The 23,616-nt window shown below is 42.4% G+C and overlaps 1 protein-coding gene across 2 annotated transcripts; it reads left to right on the top strand.

Annotated features, from left to right (window-relative positions):
- Positions 1 to 132: 132 nt before the first annotated feature.
- On the top strand, positions 133 to 23,616 carry shdb (Src homology 2 domain containing transforming protein D, b). Of its 2 annotated transcripts, XM_084921574.1 has the most exons (8): positions 134 to 390; positions 1,062 to 1,442; positions 3,083 to 3,233; positions 6,836 to 7,057; positions 16,440 to 16,517; positions 17,276 to 17,450; positions 19,029 to 19,148; positions 21,517 to 23,616. In XM_084921574.1, exons 2-8 carry the CDS (start codon positions 1,113 to 1,115, stop codon positions 21,701 to 21,703), a joined length of 1,263 nt encoding a protein of 420 aa, XP_084777700.1. In that variant the 5' UTR covers positions 134 to 390; positions 1,062 to 1,112; the 3' UTR covers positions 21,704 to 23,616. The 2 variants fall into 2 exon arrangements, with proteins under 2 accessions (XP_084777701.1, XP_084777700.1); XM_084921575.1 differs by lacking the exon at positions 16,440 to 16,517 and having other exon boundaries at positions 133 to 390.

Below are 23,616 nucleotides of genomic sequence, written 5' to 3'. Positions count from 1 at the left end.
AAGAGGATGCAGCTATTGTTGAAGCATGTGCGATGTGCAGATATTTCAATGAATGAACGGTCGGCTGACTGCGAAAGGGAGTAGGATGATATTCCACAGGGAATGAAGCACCTCCCCTTTAATCGCTCGGTTGAGTTTCTCTCGGAGCTGTAGTCGTTCTCGTCACTCGCGCATTTTCCGCCAGTCGTTGGAGGAACTCTGCTGGATTTCAGGGCTCTTGTGTTAGAAAGGATACTGTTTGTTTTGGTTTCTTTCGTTCTTTCTTGTGCTTTTGTGGAATAAAAAGTGGAAGTAGAAGGTTTTGACACTTGTCGGTGTCGTTTTGTTGTCATCGAGATGGAAAAACGCGGAATAAAGCATCCAAAGTGGCTGAAGGACTGAATTGGCTGGGTGAGTGAATGTGCTTTCGGAGCGCAGCGCTCGCTCTGGCGTTTAAATTCAGTGTTTTGGTCATTGCTTTTGAGGGGAAGTTTAGGGAAATCCGCGTATCTTCGGCTTTCTGAAATAAGACTGGGTCAAAACTGAACTTATTAATTTGTGTTCCACAAATTCCAAAAAGTGAAATCGTTAGAATTTAAAGCAACTTATGTTTATTTAATTCCTCGTTTATTTCTAATATTCTCTTCCAGACTTTTCTTTTACTTTTGTATCACCGCGTTAGAGTCGCCTTTTATTGCTGGGGTGTGAAATGTAATTGCAGCCTTGGGCAAAGTCCAGATGCCAGACGTTATTGCTCCCTGCGTAAAACAAAAGGAGTGCGTAAAGCCCAGCTGTCGGTGTAGTTTAATGTCACACGAATGCATGTAAAAGCACCGAAATCGTGGCTCTGTGATCAGGGGGAGATAATCCTACACAAATATTGTTAGTGAAGCAGGACCTGTGGATTATTATCGTCGCGGGGGTTTTTTTTATAATTGAAGATTTAATTTTTAATCATTGACCTGTCACATTTATAAAAGCACAAAATCTCACAAAGCAAATCCAGCACATAGCTCACAAAGCCTTACAAGAAAAAAAGGTAAAGCAATAACCCTTTATCTGTCCATGTCTATCTCCTCCAGCCTCCTGCTCTCCCTTCACCACACACTGGCATATTTGGAAGCTGAGTGGAAATGGCCAAGTGGTTAAAAGACTATCTGAGCTTTGGCAAGAAGGTGCCTCCACAGCCTCCAACACCAGACTACACAGAGAGCGAGATCCTCAAAGCCTACCGGCTCCAGAGAGACCTCGATTTTGAAGATCCCTATGAGGACTCAGAAAATAGATCCAGGGGAGAGTCTGGAACTTCTGAACCTGCAACACCCGTCTATGGGTCTCCCATGAAGTCATCCAGTGTGGACGTGAAGTCTCCTAAACACAGACTGATCAAAGTGGACTCACAGGAACTGGGACGCACCAAGATCCTACTTAGCACCATCTCTTTAGAAGATCAGCAAGAGCCCGTGAGTTTCTCTTTGTACCTATATAAGGAAACATGTAGGCGATGACAAGCTTTTTATGTGGCCTATCTCTTGAGAACTAGAGGGATGACCGGAAGGCTAGCGAAGGAAAGAAACTCTCCCACTTCTCTCATCCCATTTTCATCATTGTGACAGTTTTATTGATCAGACTCCATAAGCAAGTGACTTTAATTTGTGTCTGAAATATGCGTTGTTTACATAAATCATGATATGTCCTATGCAACACATAATCTTACTACCTTAGATTGAAGAAAGAATTATTGATGGCTTGAGCGGACCATTGAATCAGAGAGGGTCACAGTCCCCTGAGTTTATGTCCTATAAATAATAGATGTGGTTTGGTTTTGCAAGCTGAGAGAGACCTCCACATGAGCAGATGTTAGGAACCATATACTGTATGGTGTATGGTGATATGTCAAGGGCCAAAGGGAGCTGAAATTTATTCTTTGGCGCTGTTTGGGTCATCAGGACTGTATTGCTCTCTTGGCTGCGTGCTCTGCATATTGTGCTGTAGAAAAGCTACTAAGAATCACAAAAAAAGGCAGATGTTAACAGAACGATTGAAGAAAAAAATAAAAATCTTACAGCAGTATGGTGTACACATCAACTCGGCAACATATGTTGAATAAATTATGGAATATTTCAGGCTTTTCATCACTGCAGTTAAATCTATGACTCCACTCATGGAAAATGCTACAAGTGCAAATGTCCTGAAGTGGGTTGAAGTAGCAGTCTTAACTGAAGTCAATAGCTCCCCTCTCTGCCCCACTCTTCTTCTGTTCTCATTAATTTCCCATGGTCTGTGGGAACATCCGCACTCTAATTAACATTGCAGATTCCTGTGCATTGATAGATAACCTGTTACAGAATCAACATGGGATTAGGATGTAATTTTACCAGGGCGTGTATGTGTTTATCTTGAAATTGGCCAGCAAGTCTCGCTACACTGATTTCCTTTGTCAGAGAGTGACAGACAAAGAACATTGTGCATGGGTTTGTAGATGCATGTGCGACCATATGCTTTCCTATGTAGCTGTCACTGTGCCAGATTACAACTGTTTTCCTCCTGTGCTTGTAAGAAAGAACAAATGCCACCAACTGGACATTTCCCTCTGTAATCTCCTCTTCTCTACCTTCAGCCAAAAACTGGGTCGTGCTAAGATAGGATGATTTCTCACTGTGTTGTTTATTCATTTAATGTGACAAGAAAGATGCAGTATGTTTCCTTCAAGGGATTCAAGAGTTAACTGCCTTGATTAGCTGCTAAATATAGTATACACGGTAATGCTGTACATGTGTATTTGTTTGTGAGCAAACACCTATTTAGCATGCCATTGAGTGGGGATCTTTCTGTGCAGCACTCCTTACTTTTTTGGCATTAACATGGAGACTGTGATTCCCAATTATCCAAAAAACACTTGTTTTCTAGGATTGGCTCAAACGTTTGATGTGCAACTCTAGAAATGATGGATAAAAGTCCAACTAATTATAGCCTGTCGCTGGACTTCTAGCTCCTTTTGAAAATGTGACTCATTATACTGAGTCAGCATTTTCTTTCCAGAGGGTCAAGTTAAAGTTGTGTAAATCTTCTCTTTCATGAGGAAGTTTGTTTTGTCCTTTAGGTGGTGCCGTCCGCTCCGTTGGCTGGAGACACAGATTATTCGGACCCATTTGATGCTCGACTGAACCACCGACCAGACCCAGATCTTCGACCTGTTCCCTGTGAAAACAACGGCTATATGGAGCCCTATGAGGCCCAAAGGGTCATAACAGGTCAGGGGGCCCTTAACACCCAGTTTTGCCACAGGTTTTAATTTTTTTTTCTCATCCTTGGCCTTTTTCATCTAAATGTCACCCTCGTTCCTGCAGCTTCAGAATACAACAGCCGGATGTGTTACTGATGGCATTACGTCACCTTAATGGTATCTTCTCTTCATTAGCTCCTTGTACATTTTAGGTTCAGGTTACTTTATTTGTACCCAGAGGTAGATTTGGTCTGCAGTAGTACGTCATCCATCTTCACATGCACATTTTGAGTACAAGTACAGACATAATACAAAATACTAAGAAATAAATAATAATACCAAATTTACACAACGTCATGTAGGACAGCCTGTAGGATGACTCGTCATGTGAGTGATGGCTGCTTGAATAAAGCTTTGTTGTTTTGCACTTTGGGACCAGAAACCTCGTCCAGAACGCAGAAACCCGCTATGAAAAATACAAATATAACTGAACCAGTGAACCACTGTAACTGTCTGTTGTACAGGGATGCTGGGTTCATCTGTGGCTTACTAATCATCCTGATTAGAAAGATTTTATGATCATTTTAAAGTATTTCTTGGTCTGTTCCCAAGCTACACAGCCAAACCATCACCTCCATCGAGCTGCTTCACAGCCCTCGGGTCATTCATAGTCAAGACTGTGCACTCCAGCTTGGAGGCGCCCAAAGTATAAAGCTTGCGGGATAAGTGCCGTTTTACTTCCTGAAGCACATTTTTATAGACTTGTGAAGTTTTTATTCTTGCATTATTGTTTCTATAACATAATGTTGCTTTAACTTTCCCTTTTTTAATTTTCTCTCATTTTTGTTACTCTTTCTCTTTCACATTGCTGCACTTTACAAACACTGGTTTTAAAGTTGCTATAAAAGTAAAATTGTCATTCTTAATGTACACAGCTCTTACATGTAAGTGATTAAATGCAAGTAACAAAATCACTGATATGTAATTTGTCAGCTCTCCCTTTACTGAACAAAACCAGAAGACCAATATAACAATCCTTTTCTCTGTAGTTCAGTATAAATATCGTATAATATGTTATTTAATTGCTACATTTATTAGCAGAGTATTCACCACCTTGAGCCTTGTAACAGACCATCCCAGAGTATTTTAGCAGCCAGCTGTGTCAGTTCTCAGCCTCACGAAAAGTCCCTTTAAAGAGTCTAGCCACGATACAGTCTTGAACCCCTCCCCACCTCTGTGATTATTTTCTCCCACATCGTCTAGCTCAGCGGTCCCCAACCCCCGGGCCTCGGACCGGTACCGGTCCGTGAGTCGTTTGGTACCGGGCCGCGAGAGTTGAGGCTCAGGTGTGAAATGTATGGTTTTCAGGGTTTTTATCGGTTTTCAGCGTTATTTTGTTATCGTTTTTATCGTTAACTCGGTTTTCCTGGGTCTTTTCACGTGTGTTATGAATAAATCTTCTTTTTTTCGGTACCGGTACTAGTTTTATTTTGTTGTATTTATCCGCGACACCTTAAAGGCCGGTCCGTGAAAATATTGTCGGGCATGAACCGGTCCGTCGCGCAAAAAAGGTTGGGGACCGCTGGTCTAGCTCACATCTATCGTTTTCCATTTGTCTCTCCTTCTATAACATCTCTGTCTGCCCCTTTAGCCCCTCTCTCTCCCTCGTCTGTCCTAGTCATTTAGTGTGAAAGCCTGCCCCCTCCTCTCTCTCCATTTCTCTATCTCACTTCATCTCAAGGGCTCTCCCCGGCCCTGAGGGGAGTCATTGGCTGTCACTCTAATCTGTCCGTTACCGAATTTTGTGCCCTGTCCTTTCTCCGCCGTCACTTGTGCTGCCCTTTTAGTCGTCACGTGAAATTCATAATATCATGGATAAGTGCATGGTGCATCCCTTTCTTCGCCTAAACCAAGAAATGCTGGAGAAATTCTTTTGTGGTTCAGCTGGATGGAGCTATTGGAGAGATTAGATGTGCAGTGGCGATGGCGCAGCATTTGGGAGGCCATTGTCAAATTTTTTTCACTGACTTTGCATTGAGTCTGTCACTCTTGGGCTGTCTGTCTGCCTGCTTTTGTCTGTCCCTCTGTCTGTCTAAATCTGCTGTTTCCCGTTAAAGAACAGCAAAGCAGCAAAATCAGGTGCGCAATCAGAATTTTAATGATCTCACACAAACACTGTCCTGAAAACGGTACTTTTTAGTAGTAAAGATCTTTAATGCTTACTCTTCTTAAGCAGCTCCGTCGTGATTCTTAAATTGTGCTCGTGGGGATAAAAGATTGGTCTCCCAATGCATCTGCATGCCTAAACACTCAGCAGTCTTCCTGTCGTCATTCCCTTCTATCTCCAGTGTCTGTCACTCTGTCAAATTGCTGTTTTCTTACTCCTGCCACCCCACCCCCACCCCCTGCTTGTTTTTTTCTCCATCGTGTTTTCTGTGAATTTATCATTTTATTTCCTTCATGTCGGTTTTTATCTCCCGACCTTCATCTTTTCCATCTCCAGGCTGCCACGGCACCATGGGTTCCCAGCGCAGGTAAAGCAGCACACAGCCCCGCTGTGCTTCTGTCTCAATGACTTAACATCAAACACTGACAGACCCCAATCCTCCCTCCGCCCTTCCTTGCCTTTCTCTTGCGTCCTCCTCTTGTTTCCTCATTGCTTCCCTTTCCCCTTCCTTTTCCTACGGCTCCACCACATCCTCTCCTCCTCTTTCCCTCGCTTCTCTGCCTTGCTCCTTCTCTTTCACGATTTGCCCTCCACCCTCATCTCCATTACCTCTGGGTCTTTCCCGAGGGGCCCACCACTTGGTCACCATGGTGATTACAAGACCGCCCAATAGCTGTATCTTGCTGTGTGAAGGTTAAAGTTTTTCTCTGCCTTTCGAAAGCAAACCTTTCCATCTACTCTTCCTTACAAAACAACCAGATGTGTGCACAGAAATATCTGCTCTTCTATTTTTTCCTCTCATTTTCACTACTACCACTACTTTGTTTTTTTAAAGCGGGCACATTTCTGAGGTCTACATATAAAAAGCCATTGCTGATTGGTATTGCTGCAGCATAGAGGCTCTTACTGATGCATTTGGAAATCAGATTTTCACCTCTTGGTTGCATCAATAACCTTAAAGCCTTTTATCTCATGGCCACGTTTGACTCCACATAACAGTTGCAGGTGCCAAGTAGCATTTGTTGGTTGAAAACCCGCAGAGAAGGAAATGAAAATGTTAACAGGGAATTGCGGATGCTGTGTTGAGCTGTGCTAGATTGCTGCTGGGATTCAGGTTGGACAAGAGGAGGGGTGGTGGGCTGTCTACTGTGTTGCTGCTCAGCATCTACCCCAAGGCATCATTAAGCCCCCCCATATGAGATTCTGAGCTCACAGCAAGCTGTGCAAACATAATTTGTCTCTTCCCCTAATTCTAGTCAAGGCAGAGCTCAACAGGCTTTTCGTTTAAATTTTTTAGCTCGGAATAATATTAGCATAGGGGAACGTTATCTGTGTCAGATATTATTTTGTAATGTTATCGGTTTTCTTTCAGACTGGTTAAACACGATGCAACAGACATATTTTTGCATGTATATGTTCGTGGCGATGTATGAACTTGTGTTCTTTTGGATCTGACGTGACAGAGCTGCAGCGTAACCCAGGAGGAGGACAGGCGCGTGGAGGGCTGCAGCTCTATGACACCCCCTATGAAGACATCCGAGGCCAGTGTCTGGGTTTGGTGTATGGAGAAGCTCAAGAAGAGGGCAAGGAGAGCAGCAGGCTGCCGCAAGATGACGAGAGACCGGCTGATGAATATGACCAACCCTGGGAATGGAAAAAGGACAACATCTCTAAAGCTTTTGCAGGTAGTTGGAAAACTAACTGTAGTGCTTTTTTAAACCTTTGTCAATATTTTCCAGATTATAGGTTATTTAATGCATTTCCCACAAAATGTAAGCAATGGAAACTCTGACCTGCGCTTCGTTTTATAGTTATACTGCCTAATTAGGTAGTAATTTATGAGCCTGAAGAAGCGGTGAATCACACCATATCCCTTCAGTCAGTGTTAAGAGAAACAGATGAAAGTTTTCCTTTTTCACATGTCACACAAAACAGGACATGATTCACTTCAGAGGCGCTGCTCACTGCTGATAATGTCCTGTTTAATTTAAATGAGGGTGTTGCCTGGATAGAGCATGCAGGACGCATGATGCCCACTCACTCACTATAATTTTACTGGACAATTACACGTGTTATTCTCTCACGGGGGCATTTGAACATTTGCATTCTCGTCGGCACTCCATCAGGTAATATATAGAAAGGTTTGGGGTTGCAGTGAATGTGTGAAACTGCTTTAGTCAATGCAGTCTCCCATAATAACAGGTTATTTGCAAAGAAAAGTGCCCACATATTGGCAGTTCTCTATTCTGTTTAAAGTACCTCGGAGTAAACCTGTGAATGCCTATCAGACGAGAGTTCTTGAAACCAGATGGTGTGATGTTAGTCTGATCCATGAGGCATGTCAAATTTAGTTTTAGCTTTAGCTTTTTTTAAAAAAATTCTGTAGAATATGTCAAGATGGTTAAAATCAGGATTAAAATTTTCTGTTTTTAAAGGTCAGAGCACTCCTAGGAGCACACAGACAACCTCTACTGCTGATACTTCATGGCGAAATAATCGTCTAACTCTCTTGACCTTTAATATAGTTATTACACCCCCTCAACCCCACCCAGTCATTACATCTCCAACCCTTTTTACCAGGAAATAGGGAGGGCTCTGACTTTCACTCTCATTTCAAATGACGAAAAGCCTCTCTTTTAATGTTTAAATGCTTTCTGGTGAATATTGATTTCTTGCTGTCACACATGTGGCTGACCGTGGACTTAATCTATGAAGTGATCATTAAAACCGATAATGGTTTCTTCTGTGTCCGTATGGGGGAAAAGGAATAGTTGTTAAGAAGAGACGGATAAAGATCAACATTGTCATATTAGCTACAGTATGTCTTTAAAAATTGACATAGCGTGTCATTTTTCCCATTTGTTAAAGCTGTGTAGTTCATGTCTCACATCTCGTTATGTTCCATATAAGGAGTCAAGTTGGAGGGAAAGAATGAACTGGGAATGAAAGAGACCGAGGAGTAAAGAGAAACACAATAGGACTGATAGATGATTTAGGAGTGGATCAGTGCAAGGCATTGCCAGGCCAAGCCAGTCTAATTGAGCTGCATCTCCAAGTCACCAAGGTCAAGGTGATGGGATAATAAATCAACTTGCCTTGTCCTCACTCCCCTCCAATACCACTCTCCTCCCTTCTCTTTCCCTGGTGTGTATGCCCACCACCCCATCCCCCTCTTCTCAGTTAATTACATGCCTACATGTGCGTGACTGATCTAGTGCTAATAGGAGAGTCATGGTCAGTACACCATTGTCAGACACATACACACTTTCAGAATCATATCCATGCACACTGTGTTCATGCCCAAATCGCGCTACGCAGAGGAGCAGTGAAGAGACACGGTAACCTATTTGAGAGTGATTTCAAAGAGGAGGTGCATGGCAGTTAATTTAAAAGCTAATATCACCTTTCACCTACTTAGCATTTATTCCTGCTTTATCTGTCATTTACTTCCTCTTCAGCTTTTCTTCCTGTTGCCACATACACCGTGCACTCCTGCAGAGGAGCGCTTACAGCACCATTAGAGAACGCAGTGGAGGAAAACGCTTGTGCAGCTCGAGTCGTCTGACCCCTTGTTTTTTCCATTTGGAGTCAGCACTCTGAGCTGGCGTGCTGTCTGTCTGAGCACACCAAAGCACTGAAGTGTAAACACACAAACAGTATTTTCCATTCTCACTTTAATCCATATTCCCAGGCCCTCTCAGCGTTGCTAGGCATGGCCCACTTGCAAGGATGGGGAGGTCAGAAAAATAGAGGGATGTAAAGAAGGGGGAAAAATGACACGAGAACTAGGTAAGAGAGTAAGAAAGATCCTAAGAGAGATGAAAACGGAGAGAATGCTAGCTGGAGCGTAATAGAAAGGGACATCCAAGGTTATGGTATGTTTGGTGGCAGCTCACTGGATGTTTTTTGGAGTCCCAGTGCCTCTGCGGGGAGGGGCGGTGAGGGGTATTAATGGTCGGGAGCTATGGCGAGGTGTGCAGGAAGGAGAGTCAGGGCCATTGTAGCGGGGTGCAATCAGTCATCCACTAACGCAGGCTCACACATACACAGCAGCCGTGACAGGGCTGTCCCCTCAGCCCTTCGTCCCTGCGGATGTGACATACTCACTCAGATAACCTGCTGAAGGGGGCAGCGGGGAGGGGGATGCTATCTGCCAGCATCCCTACATCATCACCCACTCACATGCACAAATATACACACACACATAAAGTAGAGTTTCTACTAGGTTTCCCAGCTCTGATTATCACCATGCACCTAATTCAAGGGTGTTGCGTGCTGTTGGCACAGATGAGTGTGTGGCTGTGGGGGAGTTGGGAGGATTGCTGTTGCATATTGTGTGTGGATCTGTCTGCACTGCATTCATGCGAAAGCTTCTCTGATTGTGATTTTCACAGCTTATCCGTGGTTACATGTAATCACATGGATGAATATTGAACGCTGTAGCTGTATTTCATATATTATCAGAAATAAGCTTGCCTCCAAAGCATTGTGCTTATTTTCTGTTGGTTGCCAGGTCCATATCAGCCAGTGCTGTGAGGTTGAGCCTGTTTGTGCCCGAGGAGTCGGACATGACAGGCCTCTCTCAGCCCAGTGGGTTTTAATTGCAATGTTAGAAAGCTGTCACTAGTTACTACCATCCTGCTCAAATTGCAGCAGTCATTAATTCCTGGAAGTTAATAGACGGTCCAGCAGTGAGAGATTGGCCCTGCAGCCATTCAGCATTATTAGTGAGCTAATGAAAGGCACCGTCTTATTAGTTCTCCGATGGCCACACTTAATGAACAGATGAGTGGGCGTATAAGGTATTTCATGTTTTTGTATTTTATAGTCCACGACAATAGCTTTGAGCCATGTGATGCCAGTGATGGCTGTGTGAAGTCTGAAAGAGTGGGCACATGATGAGAGAGGCACAAATCAGCTGGAAATCTGGAAAAGGGAAGCTGAATGAATAACATTGCCACCCCTAGTGATTACTATTATGGTGCCATTGAGCAAAGCACTTATCCTCCACTTGTTCCTGTGCAGCTGCTCATTAGGCACCACCAAAGGACTGCACCTCCCCATACACAGAAGCTGCTCATTATGAATATTTTGCATCCTAAAAGCAAGGTGGTGGTGAATTCAGGGCTTATTTGGGTATAGCTTCAGAATAAGTCTTGCAGCACAAAAATACATTAAAGTGAAATAGTTATGAATCTATAGTGCATTTTTCTTTTTAAATACAGTGCATTAAATATACATAAATTAGCTTATTTCAGGCTAAAAAGAAGGTGAAATTTCCACTTCTGTTGCAGTAGGGATTTTGCAACCTGTGCAAGTATAGCACTGGTAAATGGGCCATTGTTTAAAAACCCTGCATTGTGGCAAGGTATTACTCACCAGAGCAGCAGATTCATACTGGTGACTTTTATGTTTGACTTTTGATGGCTCTTCTTCTATTTCCATTGTGCAATTAGCATTTTTGTTTTTTTAGTCAAATGTTTTGATAACTAGGTGATTGCTGTGAATTTTGGTTTATACTTTCACATTTCCCAAACTGTTTTGATGATTCGTTAACTTTTCATACATCATCAGGTCAGAATTTTGATATGCTTTGGTTTGTGTTTTATGTGCAGCGATGGATTACTCTAGCAGTGTTATTTCTGTAAGCATGTTAGCATGGTGCTGTTAGGATTTAGCTCTTAGTACTGATGCATTTAAATAGTAGGTTGTGCTAGCGGAGAATTGCTTGATAGGACATGTTGTCTAACTTCAGTAAAAAGTGAAAACATGTCTAGCTCCACATGCTGAGTAAAGTTTGAGAAACTAGTTACATTAAAACAGTGGGAGTGGGAGATGAAACGTTGTTTATCCTCCTAAGACCTGAACTCTTTCATGGCATGCATTTTTTATTTCTCTTTGCGATTTGGGCTGATTGGGACCTGATGAATGTAAAAACAAAGAATTACCAGATTTTTTCTTTTTTACTAGATTTTTGTTTCTGAGAAAAATGAGATGAACATATGAGGACATTCGTTTTAAATTTTGATAGAACGGTGGCAGCATAATGTCCTCATAAGTGGACATCAGGCCCTGACAACCCAAAATGTGATGCCCACATATTTGGACACCAGGTCCTAGGAGGTTAAAGATAAAGACAACAGTGTGCGTGATTCTAGCTGAATATTTAACCATTCTTCTTGGCAGAAATGGTAGAGTTCATTTAAATTGGCTGCTTTCCTGGTACGGACCATGCTTTGAAAAATAATCCACAATTTTTTAATAGGGTTCAGGTTGGGGCTTTGGGAAGGTCTGTCTGGATTGTTTATGTTAGCCTACTTTATTCATTAAAAAATGTTTGTTTGGTATCATTTTACTATTGGAACACACAGTTATGTCCAAGCCCCAGAACATGATGGTACCACCACCATGCATGATTGTTATTAGTGTTTTTAGGTTTGAAAGCTTCTACTTTACTACTGCAAACATTTTGTTATTGTAGACAAATAGCTGTTTTTTTCTCATTTAATCATAAAACTTTCCTCCAGAAGGCATTTGGCTTGAATATGTGAGTAGCTGCAAATTTAAGTTAAGCGAGGGGGTGTCCGTCTTAGGGCAGGGCCTTCTTCTTGGTCAGTACTTTCTCAGTCCATGGTGATGTGCAACAGAGGTCAGTGTGGACAGTGACCGCCGGTGTTCCAACACTTTCCAGTTCATCACAGGGTTGAACCTTGGTGGTTTCTGGTGTGTTGCTAAACATCCTAACCGATCCTAGAAATCTCATCCTAAAATTTTCCTTCTTAGATCTTCACTGAGTTCCTTGAACCTTCCCATTGTTCTGAGCATTGGCCAATCCAATGAGCCCTCACAAGCATATCCTGCTTAAGAGAAACTACCAGTTGTAGTCAATGATGATGTTATTAATGATGTTAATAAGCCATGGCCTTGTCAAGGTAAACATTGTAGAACCAGTATAACTTGTTAACAGATTTAAGTGAATGTGTTTGTGTATATTTGAGCCCGTATGTATACTTTTGAACATGTGTGGATTAGGAAAAAAATTAGCTCAAACCTGTGCATCCAGTCCTCGTTTTTCAAATGTAAATGTGTATGAAAACTTTTGATCACAGCTGTATGACTTTTTATCTGCAGGCAATTGCTTTGCAGGTTGTCCAAGAAAATATACAGATGAATAGTTCAAATCCTTCTCTTAACTAAATGGCACCGTAAGCCAGATGCTGAAGGGCGGTTTAAAGTGTTCATGATACCAAAGTAGATGCTTTTTTGTGCAAAGCTTGCAAAGACACCATGACAAATGGGGTGTGCGTATAGGCTTTATCTTGATGCATGTACTCTGACAAGGCAAGGTTCTCAGGGCTACCCTGAACATGCGCGTGTGTGTCTGCATGTTTGTTTGTGTGTGTGTCTATACAGTAGCCTGTGTGTGTGTGTGTGTGTGTGTGTGAGGGGGGAAAAAAAGGAAACAACAAATGAGATTTCCATTTCTGGATTGATGCTGCTCTCTGTATCTCTAAGCAGGCCCTGGGGGCATCTGACCAGTCTCTTCATCAATTTACTCACACAATAGACTGCCCGCTCTCTCTCTTTCACTCTCACCTCTTTTTTTGTATTTGTCACATTTCCTGTCTTTTCTCCCCTTCCGTCTTTCCCTTTTCCCTCCTTCAGCCTAAACCTTGACTGGCATTAATGAAAAGACATTTCTTTTGTGTCTCTTCTTCACTGGCCTGTACGAGAGATAACAGAAGTAGAGTAGGGCAAGAAAAGAGACGACCAAGGTAGCCTGAAAACAAAGACAATGTCCCAGTTAAAGGGGGAAACGGGTGAAGGAGTAGTGATGAAGAAGGAGGAATGCTCAGCACGGAGAAAAAAAAAGACGGAGAGCACTATAAACCCAGAGGGACATGGATATAATGTAGGTCTGTAAAATGAAGAAAGAAAAGATGGGTAAGGAATTGTTATAGAAAGGGAACTTGTTTGAATATACATTTTTTTTGGTATAAGGTGATAATTATAAATCTTACTGGGGTCTTTGTGTCCAGCAGAAGGTCTTTGTGTGTAGAGACACGCTGTTATGCCAGAGGTATTTGGAAAAACAGCTGTCTTCATTACTGGACCTAATGATGCTGTTATATTGTCTTTGTCTGCTCTCCCTTAATTATGAGGACACAGAAAACAGCTGGTGCACTTGAAAAGTTACTTATCCATCACATGAGGAGATGTGTCCTCTGTGCAGCACGCAGAGTCAAACCTACTCTCATTTCCCTCCCCCTCAGATCATTTCTGGTAATTGTCAGCAGGTATTTTCGGCAACAGGAGATCTTGGCAGGCCACAAATGGCTGTTACCTGCTTCATTATCTGGGTTAAAAATGGATAACAAACACTCTTTTTTTGCATAGACATTATTTACTTTACAAATGAAAAAGATTGCCTTTGTTTATTGATGTGGGCACGCATTTGTCTGTAAACCATTATTCTCATTGTTTTGTATTGATGAACTTTCTGTGGACGACAGACCCACAGGTTCCATTAGGAGTGAATGGAAAACAGATGTTCCCTGGTGGTAAATCAGTGACATGCTGTGAGTGTGTGAATTTGAATAAGTGTGTGTGTCTGTGTCTGTGTGTATGTGTGTTTACTTGGGATTCAGTCTTTTGTTATTAAACGGAGGAGCTCTGTGGTTTGTGCTGTAATGCTTCTGCTCAGTCTTTTCCAGAAGAGAGATCCATTTGGATCGCAAAGATAACCTGTTTTTTCTTTTGTTTCTTTAAAAAAATAAAAATAAAATAAAGTCCATCAAAGCTCTTGTATTACAGCCCTTTAATAAATTAAGTGAGTCTCATATCGTGTCCTCATGAAGTGTTTGATGCTCTACCACAAAATACCACCCTTGATATACGGGTGCAGCCCTCCCTGTTACAGATGGGCTGTTGTAGTCTTTGTAGCATGTGTGCAAAGGTCACAGCACAAGTTACACAGTCACAAAATCTGTCTTCTGTCTGACAGTTTCAGTTACTTTCTGGGCAGTTATTATTTAATACGTGAATGTAACCTGATATTTAAGGAGCAGTAAGGGTTCTCAGACTGTTGTTGCTGCTGATTCAGTCGAACATGTTTGCCATCACGGCAGCAGGGCTTTATTTTTCCCCCAGTACTTTTCACGCCTTACATAAATAATGCCCCCCCCCCCCAATATTAGTAAGTCAGTGTTAACTTTTTGCAGATTTCCCAGCATCTTGCTTGTCTGGAGTTCATATTTGTCTGACTGTGAATATTTGGCCAGTTTTTGAAGGTTTCGTACTCTCAGGCTTCTTCTTGATGATAAGCAAGGCTAGTGCAGTAACATGAGCTGTCTAAATATAAGTTGTGCGATCAATAAATAAATTGAGTAAAACACCTTGAAACGAGTGCGTTGTTAAAAATATTCAGTCCGATTCAGTTAAAGATGAGTCGTTTTTCTATTAAGTAAAGCAAAAATCTACAAATGATGTGAGATGGGATAAACAGCTGAACCACTTCAGTCTTTCAAGAATTATTTAATTTTTAAGTCAGTTTTTTGATGAGCGCGGCGCAACTAAGATTCAGATTAAGATTCAAGAATACCAGACAAACAATAACAGTAAAAGTGAGGAAGCTTGATGGACTTTTCTCCTCCTGTAACACGCCACTAGCTGAGGTTATCTCTAACTCAGATGGCTGAGCACATTTTTGATCTCTAATAAATTGTCTCAGTTGTCTCCAATTTCTCTTTCTCTCTTTTCTTGTTACCCTTCACTTGCTTTTGTGTGCTTCTGATGTTAAACCTTCCTCTCTTTCCACACATCCCTCTCAGTTTTACTTGAGAATTAGAGGTGTGAAATGTGATGTGGAGGTGAGCTGACAGGCAGCAGAGTGTTGCAGTGGCGGCGTTTTCGGGGTTTCAGGTTAAATGTGTGCATGTGTGCGTGTGGACCTGTGTTCGCGTGCGTGTCTCCCATTGAGGGGTGCCAGGCCACACTTTAATCCTGGCTTGAGCAGAGGTGCGGCCCGCTCCAGATGGGGCCATTGTACTGCGCCATGCATCAATAATTCACCGAGAGCCAGAGAAAGTGGCGGAGTGTGTCTGCCTGTTCAATAATTAACCAGGGAGGGAGAGAGGCATGTATGTACAGCCCGGGTCTCTTTCCAAACGCCCATTCAAATGGCCTTTGATGTCGTGTTCCTAGGGGGTCTTTGGATTTGTCGGCTCATTAAGATGTCACCCCTCTTTCCCTTTTATTTGTTTTGTAATCCGTTTTTGCGGTGAGCAGGAGCTGAATGCACAGTGTGAAGCTGGAAAGATGCATAATGTACGTGTGTCTCCTTCTGTGTCTGTGTGTGTAAGGCTGTGGTAATGACTGTTACATTAGATGGTCGCCTGCCATGGTATATAATGAGCTATTTTCAGATCTGCCTCGGAGTGCACCTTCAGTAGCTTTTTCGCTGTAGGTACGACGGTAAATGGAGCATGTTTCGTCCCCACGCGTCACAGTTTCTCTGTCACGCTGCGCTGTTGGTTGTCTTGCATATGAAATCCTTGTTTTCATTACATCTAATGCTAAGGGACAGTTTCTTAAGATGAACTTATAGAGATAAATAACCCACGCCTGACATCTCCTGCTCTCTCTGTTTCATTTTCTTTGCTTTCTTTAGTCTTCTCTTCCACAATAAATTACTTTAAATATTGGCTGTGAAACACTACGCTATGTTTGTTCACGTGTGTGGAGAAAGAGGAGAGAGAAGGTACAGTATATCACTTCTCCCCTTCTGACTAGGTTTAGTTAACTGCACTGAATGGCACTACATATCTCTCATTTGACACGTCTTCTCTCCTACTCTCAGCTCCTACTCTTTTCTTTCTTTTTTTCTTTGTCACGTCGACTTCTCACTTCTCTTCACTCTAAAATCTTGCACCCAAGTTCACTTTCACTCCTTAATCATCACCATTTTCCTCACCTGTCTGTTTTTTCATGCTTAACTTTGCTTAAACCCATCTGTTGTTTTCTCACTCCTTTTTCTCTTGCCTCCTCCCTGCTCCCGCCTTTTATTAGAAATGAGGGAGTTGGCGGAGTTGCCTTGGCCTGCCCCTGTGGGTCAGCTGGAGGAGGAGCACCCCACCAAAGAACAAGGTGACCTCTCACCCTGAACACCAACAGCCCCCTTCCCCTACTTTCCTTCTTCAACCCAAGCACTGAAACATGCAGTCGCCCTGACCTATATGACCCAAGCTGTTGTCCTACATCTGCTCTGCCTCCACCCTGAGCCACCAGCAGCCTGCATCTGTAGCACCTGCGTCTGTCCCTGCCTGTTGTAACTGTTGGATGTGGTGTTGGGGGATGTAAGAACTCCCTTCTTATCGCATTCCCCTCGTGCATCAACCATGCATGAAAAGCTCCCCATAAACGAGGATGTCGGCTGTGTTCATGTCAGGGTACTTAGTAGTGCTGTGGTGTACTTAATGTTTAATTACAAGTTCACTAGGTTCAATTTCACAAAATTCAGGCAGAAAAGGAGTAAATAACACTTCAGTCTCTGTAATTTGCTCCAAAGTAGTATTGGTACAGTCAACATCGAGTAATCTGCATTGTCTACTGCAAACAAAGACATGTGCGAGAAGAAAGCAGAGAAGGCGCTAAATTCCTGCATCCCACTGCCCTCCTAATCTTACAAACCCACCGATAATACTGCTGATAGTTTTGTCACTGTTGGACCCCGACGTGCTGTCCTGTAGTGTGACCCACCCATGAGAGGTCTATGCCGCATGCGCAGCTTTGCAGTAGCCCGATGTCGGATGTTTACCCTAGTCTGGCTGAGAGGCTTAATCCCTTTTGATAATATTGCTGTGTAAATAACATGACTCACTCTTTCTGTCCCCGCCTGCCAACAGTGCAGTTTGATAATACAGAGTGGGATCGCTCCTCATCGCCAACAGAGCGGTTGCGTCCCCTGGGGCCCAGATCCAGTCCGCTGGCGGGAGGGGGAATGAAGTTTCGAATGCCCCACGAAGGCCTCACAATGGTGGGGGAGAGAGTGGACCCTACTCTGCCTCTGGAAAAGCAGGTGTATGTATGCTGTCTTTTTTGAAACCCATAGAAAGTCAACATCATCAGTTTCTGTTTATCAGTATGGGCCATACTATTCAGGTTTTAATCAGATTAAGAGGCCTGCATGCTCTGATGTTCAGTTACTTCTGACAGGAAATGACTGAGTGCCCTAGATGCTGTCACTTCATTTACATTCACTGTAACACAGGATAAAGACATTTCTACAGGCATCAAACTGTACGGTCAATGCAGTGAATGATTCAGTGTTCAAACACGGATCACTCCAAGTACATTGAAGAGTTGGATGTTCAGATGTAGAATCAAATCAGGTGCTTCATAACGCAGATTCATGTGTTGTAAATTAACTAAGAAAAGTCTGCAAACATATATGCTTTGCTGCTATGCGCATACCTAAGGCATCCCTATAAATGTGATTTTGAAATTGGGGGATTGTAGGTCCCACGAAAAAATAAAAATAAAAAAAGCCAAAGCTTGTCTGATTGCACTGCTTTGATCTATTAAGGGCTTGGGCACATTAAAGTGAAACGATTATGTGTTTCGGCTAAGCAGCACTCATCAGACCTTACAGGACTGAGTAAGGTTAGAACGAGAGCTAATTAAGTCAGAACATTAAAAACACACATTTACTTTAGTCTTAATTTCAGACATCATTGGTGTAATTTATGTGCTGTTTCTGCGCACATTAAGGGTCGTTTTACTAATGAAATCCAAGCACACACACCCCTTAAGCACAGATACACATTCAAACACACATGCAACACTCTGGGTTGCTCTCACAAGCCTGAACCTTTGTACAAATTCACATGAGGATGGTGTTGATTATTACGCTCCATTACTCCCTGATGATCTCTTAGAGGCTGTTTTGAGCTTTGTGGTTTCCTCCGCGAGAAAACAGCATCTCTGTCAGTCTGTAACATACAGCACCCCTTGCTCAGACATCTCCTAATAAAAGCTCATCGTTATAGAAATGGATATTGCAATATCTTTTTTTTTGTAGCCCCCCCACTTTTAATGACACTCCAAAGATTCTTTGCACTTTGCTCTATCAGTCTGTCCAACGCTTATGTTCACACTGAAGGTTTTCAGCAGTGAGTGATGCACTGCAATAAAATTCTGTCTGGACATTCATGCTAGCCAAGAGAAAGAACTGATGGGTTTGGCATTTGCAGTTTTAAGTGCTCAGCTGTTGGATGAATTGCAGCGAACTTTGCTTCAGATATCTGTGTCCCACTGAGGATGGATTTTAATTTGTGTGATCCCACAACCTGCTAGCAGGCATCCTGGCTTGTTGACATTTTAGAGCTAGGAAAGTAAAATGCGTGGTGCTCTGAGTTTGTCATCATTACATTTTTTGTAATAATAAAAAAAAAAATGAAGAAAGAAGGAAAAACTATACTCTCGGGTCCACATTGTACCAAAGACTGCTGCTGCACGTACCGGGGTGAATCTTACAATATATTTTTATAACACATGTCAACATCTGTTCCCAAAGGTGTAAAACTGACCCTTTTTTGGTTTACTGGTTTTGGCTTTTTTTCCCCTCATGCCTTGTCATGTCTTTATGTGTTTGCTCAGATGGTACCACGGCTCGCTGTCACGTTCGGAAGCAGAGTCGCTGCTTACACTGTGTAAAGAGTGTAGCTACTTAGTGAGGAACAGTCAGGCCAACCGCTCAGACTACTCCCTCTCTCTTCGGTAAGAAACACACACATGCATGCACACGCAACAACAGGCAGCATAACACCTGAGCACCTTTTCAGATGAACAGCTATACAGTTTAATTGCATCTTTCTCTTTTTTTCTTGCCAAGTGTGGTAGGAGGAGTGTGTGGAAAGTATGTGTGTATCACCACCTGAGCTACTGATATTATATTGCAGTCTCCCACACCGCTCCATCTGTCTCTCCCCCTCCCTTCCCTTTACCATCACCTCCACTTAAGATCACTGCCACACTGATTCTCCTCCCGATACTCATTTGCAGGGCACAATACTGCTTATCTGGTCAAATCTCTCCCTTGTAATTACTAGCATGATCCATTGTCCTGGCCTCGCCACCATTCTCCCATCAACGCTCTGTCCTCACACCAACCTTGGGTTCCCTCTGTGGCCTTCCTTCACGGCCCCAGCGGGCCTTCTAAGTGGTAATCAGCCAGGTAGAGCACACTTCAGTGCACACATCATCCTCCACATAATCACTAATGAATATGAATTACCTTCTGTGGGACACACAAGAAGGAAATTAGGCAGAGAGAGGAGAGAGGGAAGAGGAGCGTGAGGGGAGAGGGAGGCACAGTGTGTCACTGTGTTGTGCTGACATATAAACAAGCTCATGCATTACTCATTTACATGAGAAGATGGATGTGACACACACACGCACATTTTTCTCCAGCAACAAGGTCAGTACTGGTAATGGTTCAACAGCTGGAAAATGTGCAGGAGAAGTCATATATCCAGAAACTCTTTGAACCATAAAGAAGCTGGCCTTCACTGAAGTCAACCTTCAGGGTCCAGCTAAAGCAATATGATCCTGAGATCTACTGACATACATCACTAAAAAGACACCAAAAAGACAAGCAACCTGATGAATACAAAAAAAAGCTCTGTTAAGAAGAACTGACTTTAAAGATTCAAATAAAAAGATAAAGTGCTTTCAGATGCCACCTTATTCCCAAAAGGGTCACCACAATGGATGAATCTGCATGTTTGATTTTACAGAGATTTATAACTTGTTGTTGTGACCCCCAGAGTCTGGGGTTTTTTTTTTTCTCCTAATACTAATTTGAACCCTTAAAATCTGTAAAAGCCCAACTCAGGTATGTGTATCTTCACAATCCTTTGGGTTTTACCATCTAGTTCAGTGGTTTAACTAAACTGGCTGATCTTGTGCCAGTACCATAGCTAGAAAAGGTAGACTAAGCTACTGAAATAAGACTAAACTATTGAAATAAGGGAGAAAACTGTCCTTCTATGAAGATGTATCAGTTTAATCTTTATCAGGGTGTTTTGGCTGATTGGTAGGCTTTTTTTTTTTTTTTTAATTTAATACCAACAATAGAACCTTCAGAAAAGATTCTTTGTGTAATAACAAGCAGTACTGCCTACATTTTATCAAAAAATGCATTATCTGTATGTTTTGGGGTGGGTTTATTTTCGGCCATTGCTCTTATCTGTCCTTGGAAAATGTGAACCCCACCTACGCTATTCTAAGATTACACAGAAATGTGAACAATAGAAGCAGTGACTGATTAAGGATGTTTTAATGGAGACAGGAGGAAGCCGTGTCAAAGTGAGTCAGCACTGAAGTAGGCAGGCCTGCAAGGTTTAAACCAACATGTAATATGCACAAGCACTGGTAGGTTGTAATCTACCATTTAGTACAAAGAATCCCCAAACATACAGGACTGGACGAAAACACGCTGTCAACTCTGAGCTCTGACATGATGAAGCGTCTGGCTCTGGTGCTCAGGAAGCCAGTGGGACGTTACATACTGCCGGTTGTTTGGCTGTTTATAGTTGCAGTGAGTGCTTTTGGTTTCACTGCTCTTCAAAATTTAATTTGGTTTACTTGAACAATGATAATTATGGTGACCGGTTTCAGCCCTTGTCTTTCCCTCCGCTTCTATAATTAGACATACATCATGGCTGGCTGGCTGGCTCTTAAAGGGGAAGTCCTGTCGCGGCTGCACCGATTTTAAAGGGGAGGTGTGGTCCTCTGAGCGGAGCCACTTTCACAGTCTGGAGCATTCATCTTTCTCGCTCTCCCTCTGACTTTGTGTTTCTCTACCATGTGTTAAAACACCGCTTATCCATCCATCATGATGTCACTTCCTTCCTAATTTGTGACAGTGTTAAATGTTGGTTAGAATCGTGTCCTCAAAGCGAAAGAAAAAAAGGCGTGAGCATAAATCTGGCCTGTCACTTTCACCGTCATTACGTGACAAAATGTGTGGAAGCCTGAATGGTGTTTTATGTGCCCTACATTTAATGTCATCCCTCTTCTTTTTTTCACTCTTTATCCTTTTTATGTCCGTCCTCAATCTACGGTTCTGCTTTTACTCTCACAGGAGCTGTCAAGGTTTCATGCACATGAAGTTCACCCAGTGTAAAGATGGCAAGTACGTGCTGGGACAGAACAGCCCGCCCTTTGACACCATCCCAGAGCTCATCCACTTTTACACCACACACAAACTCCCGATCAGAGGCGCTGAGCACCTGTCCTTGCTATTCCCAGTGCTGGTGCAGACACTCTGACCGCCCTGGAGCGCCCTTTCAGTGATCAGACACTTTGAACATGAATGTTTGACTGGATCTACCCAGTGGAGTGAAAGCGTCCTCCTCTATTTTGACTGGAAGACTTTTGATGATTCAACACATGAGGAGCTTATACTCTTACCTACCACTGCTGTGTACCCGTGCCAAGCTGAAACATCTTGGGGACTGATTCACGTGAAATGCAGTACCTGAACTTGAGGCACCTTTTCTCTCTCATCCAAACGAGGCTGACTTAAGGACAAAAAAAACGTTCATTTCATTGCATTTCTTTCCAGTGGATGTTTGCAGAGCTCCGAAGAGGAGAAAGTGTGTATTCTGAATGTACTGAAGACCAGCAGGAGACTGAGATTAAATTATTGCTGTTCCACATTAACACCTCATCGACACTGGTAAAATATTGCTGTTGTTAGGTGAAAACCTTGCAGCCATTGTGCTGATTTTTCATATTTCTGCTAGAATCAGTCAGTTGAGTTTTACTGTATCAGATTAGATTCCTTCTTCATCCTCAGGCTTGGGAAACCCCTTTGTAAACATTGAAAAATCCATGTTGCAAGTTGCTATTTTCAAGTGTAAAAGGTTTTTACCAACAGCAGTTATATTCCAAAAGCTTTTCTACATAAAGTCTTGCTTATTTCCATCCAGTCAGTTCCGTACAGTTTTCTATTGATTTGCTTGACAGAGATTGATTTTCCTTCATAAGCGAAGAGAAGCTGTGTTGTATTTGCCTTGACCTCACTGACCTTTTATCTCTTGTTTCTTGCATTTGAAAGACAATACTGGGTTTATAAAAACAGATCTCGTCTTTGACTAACTTAAAGATAAGATAAGCCCAGAAACTGAGGAGAAGGTTCATATGAAGAAAGAGATGCGAATCAAATATTGAAAGCAAAAACAAATTGGGATTATTATGAACACTGGCTATATTAAATCGCATTTGATTGAATATTGCACAATTTTTGTCTGGCATAGTCATTACATGCTGTTAGTAGAAGATCCAATTCAATTCAATTCAATTCAATTACATTTTATTTATATAGCGCCAAATCACAACAACAGTCGCCTCAAGGCGCTTTATATTGTAAGGTGGACCCTACAATAATACAGAGGAAAAACCCAACAATCATATGACCCCCTGTGAGCAAGCACTTTGGCGACAGCGGGAAGGAAAAACTCCCTTTTAACAGGAAGAACCAGGCTCAGGGAGGGGCGGGGCTATCTGCCGCGACCGGTTGGGGTGAAAGAAGGAAGACAGGATAAAAGACAAGATGTGGAAGAGAGACAGAGATTAATTATGATTCAATGCAGAGAGGTCTATTAACACATAGTGAGTGAGAAAGGTGACTGAAGAAGAAATACTCAATGCATCATGGGACTCCCCCGGCAGCCTACACCTATTGCAGCATAACCAAGGGAGGATTCAGGGTCACCTGGTCCAGCCTTAACTATATGCTTTAGCAAAAAGGAAAGTTTTAAGTCCAATCTTAAAAGTAGAGATGGTGTCTGTCTCCCGAATCCAAACTGGAAGCTGGTTCCATAGGCCCTCTTGAAGATGAATTAGATGTTTGCAAAATGGGATGGAGTCTCATTGCTGCTGTCTGGTAACAGCACTGACTGTGTGGTTAAAAATTCCTGTTAGGAAAGGGATGGTTTCTACCAGACACATTCAAAATGAAAATTAATTTCAATCATTGTTTCTTAAGGCTATAAAAATGAAAATTTAAAAAGGGAGCGAAAGATGTTAGGTTGCACTCTGTAACCTCTGCATTACCCTGTAATCGAATCAGTGTTTTTAAAGGGTTGTCTTGTACATTTAATCACAATTAGTGGTTCCTGACTTGGGGAGGAAATATAGAAGATTTGGAAACAATAAAAATCTCATTTCTGCTTTGCAA

Source organism: Perissodus microlepis, chromosome 23 (genome assembly GCF_051167445.1).
Source record: "Perissodus microlepis isolate ML-2025 ecotype Zambia chromosome 23, ASM5116744v1, whole genome shotgun sequence".
NCBI lineage: Eukaryota > Metazoa > Chordata > Actinopteri > Cichliformes > Cichlidae > Perissodus > Perissodus microlepis.
This window is presented reverse-complemented; position numbering and strand designations above follow the sequence as displayed.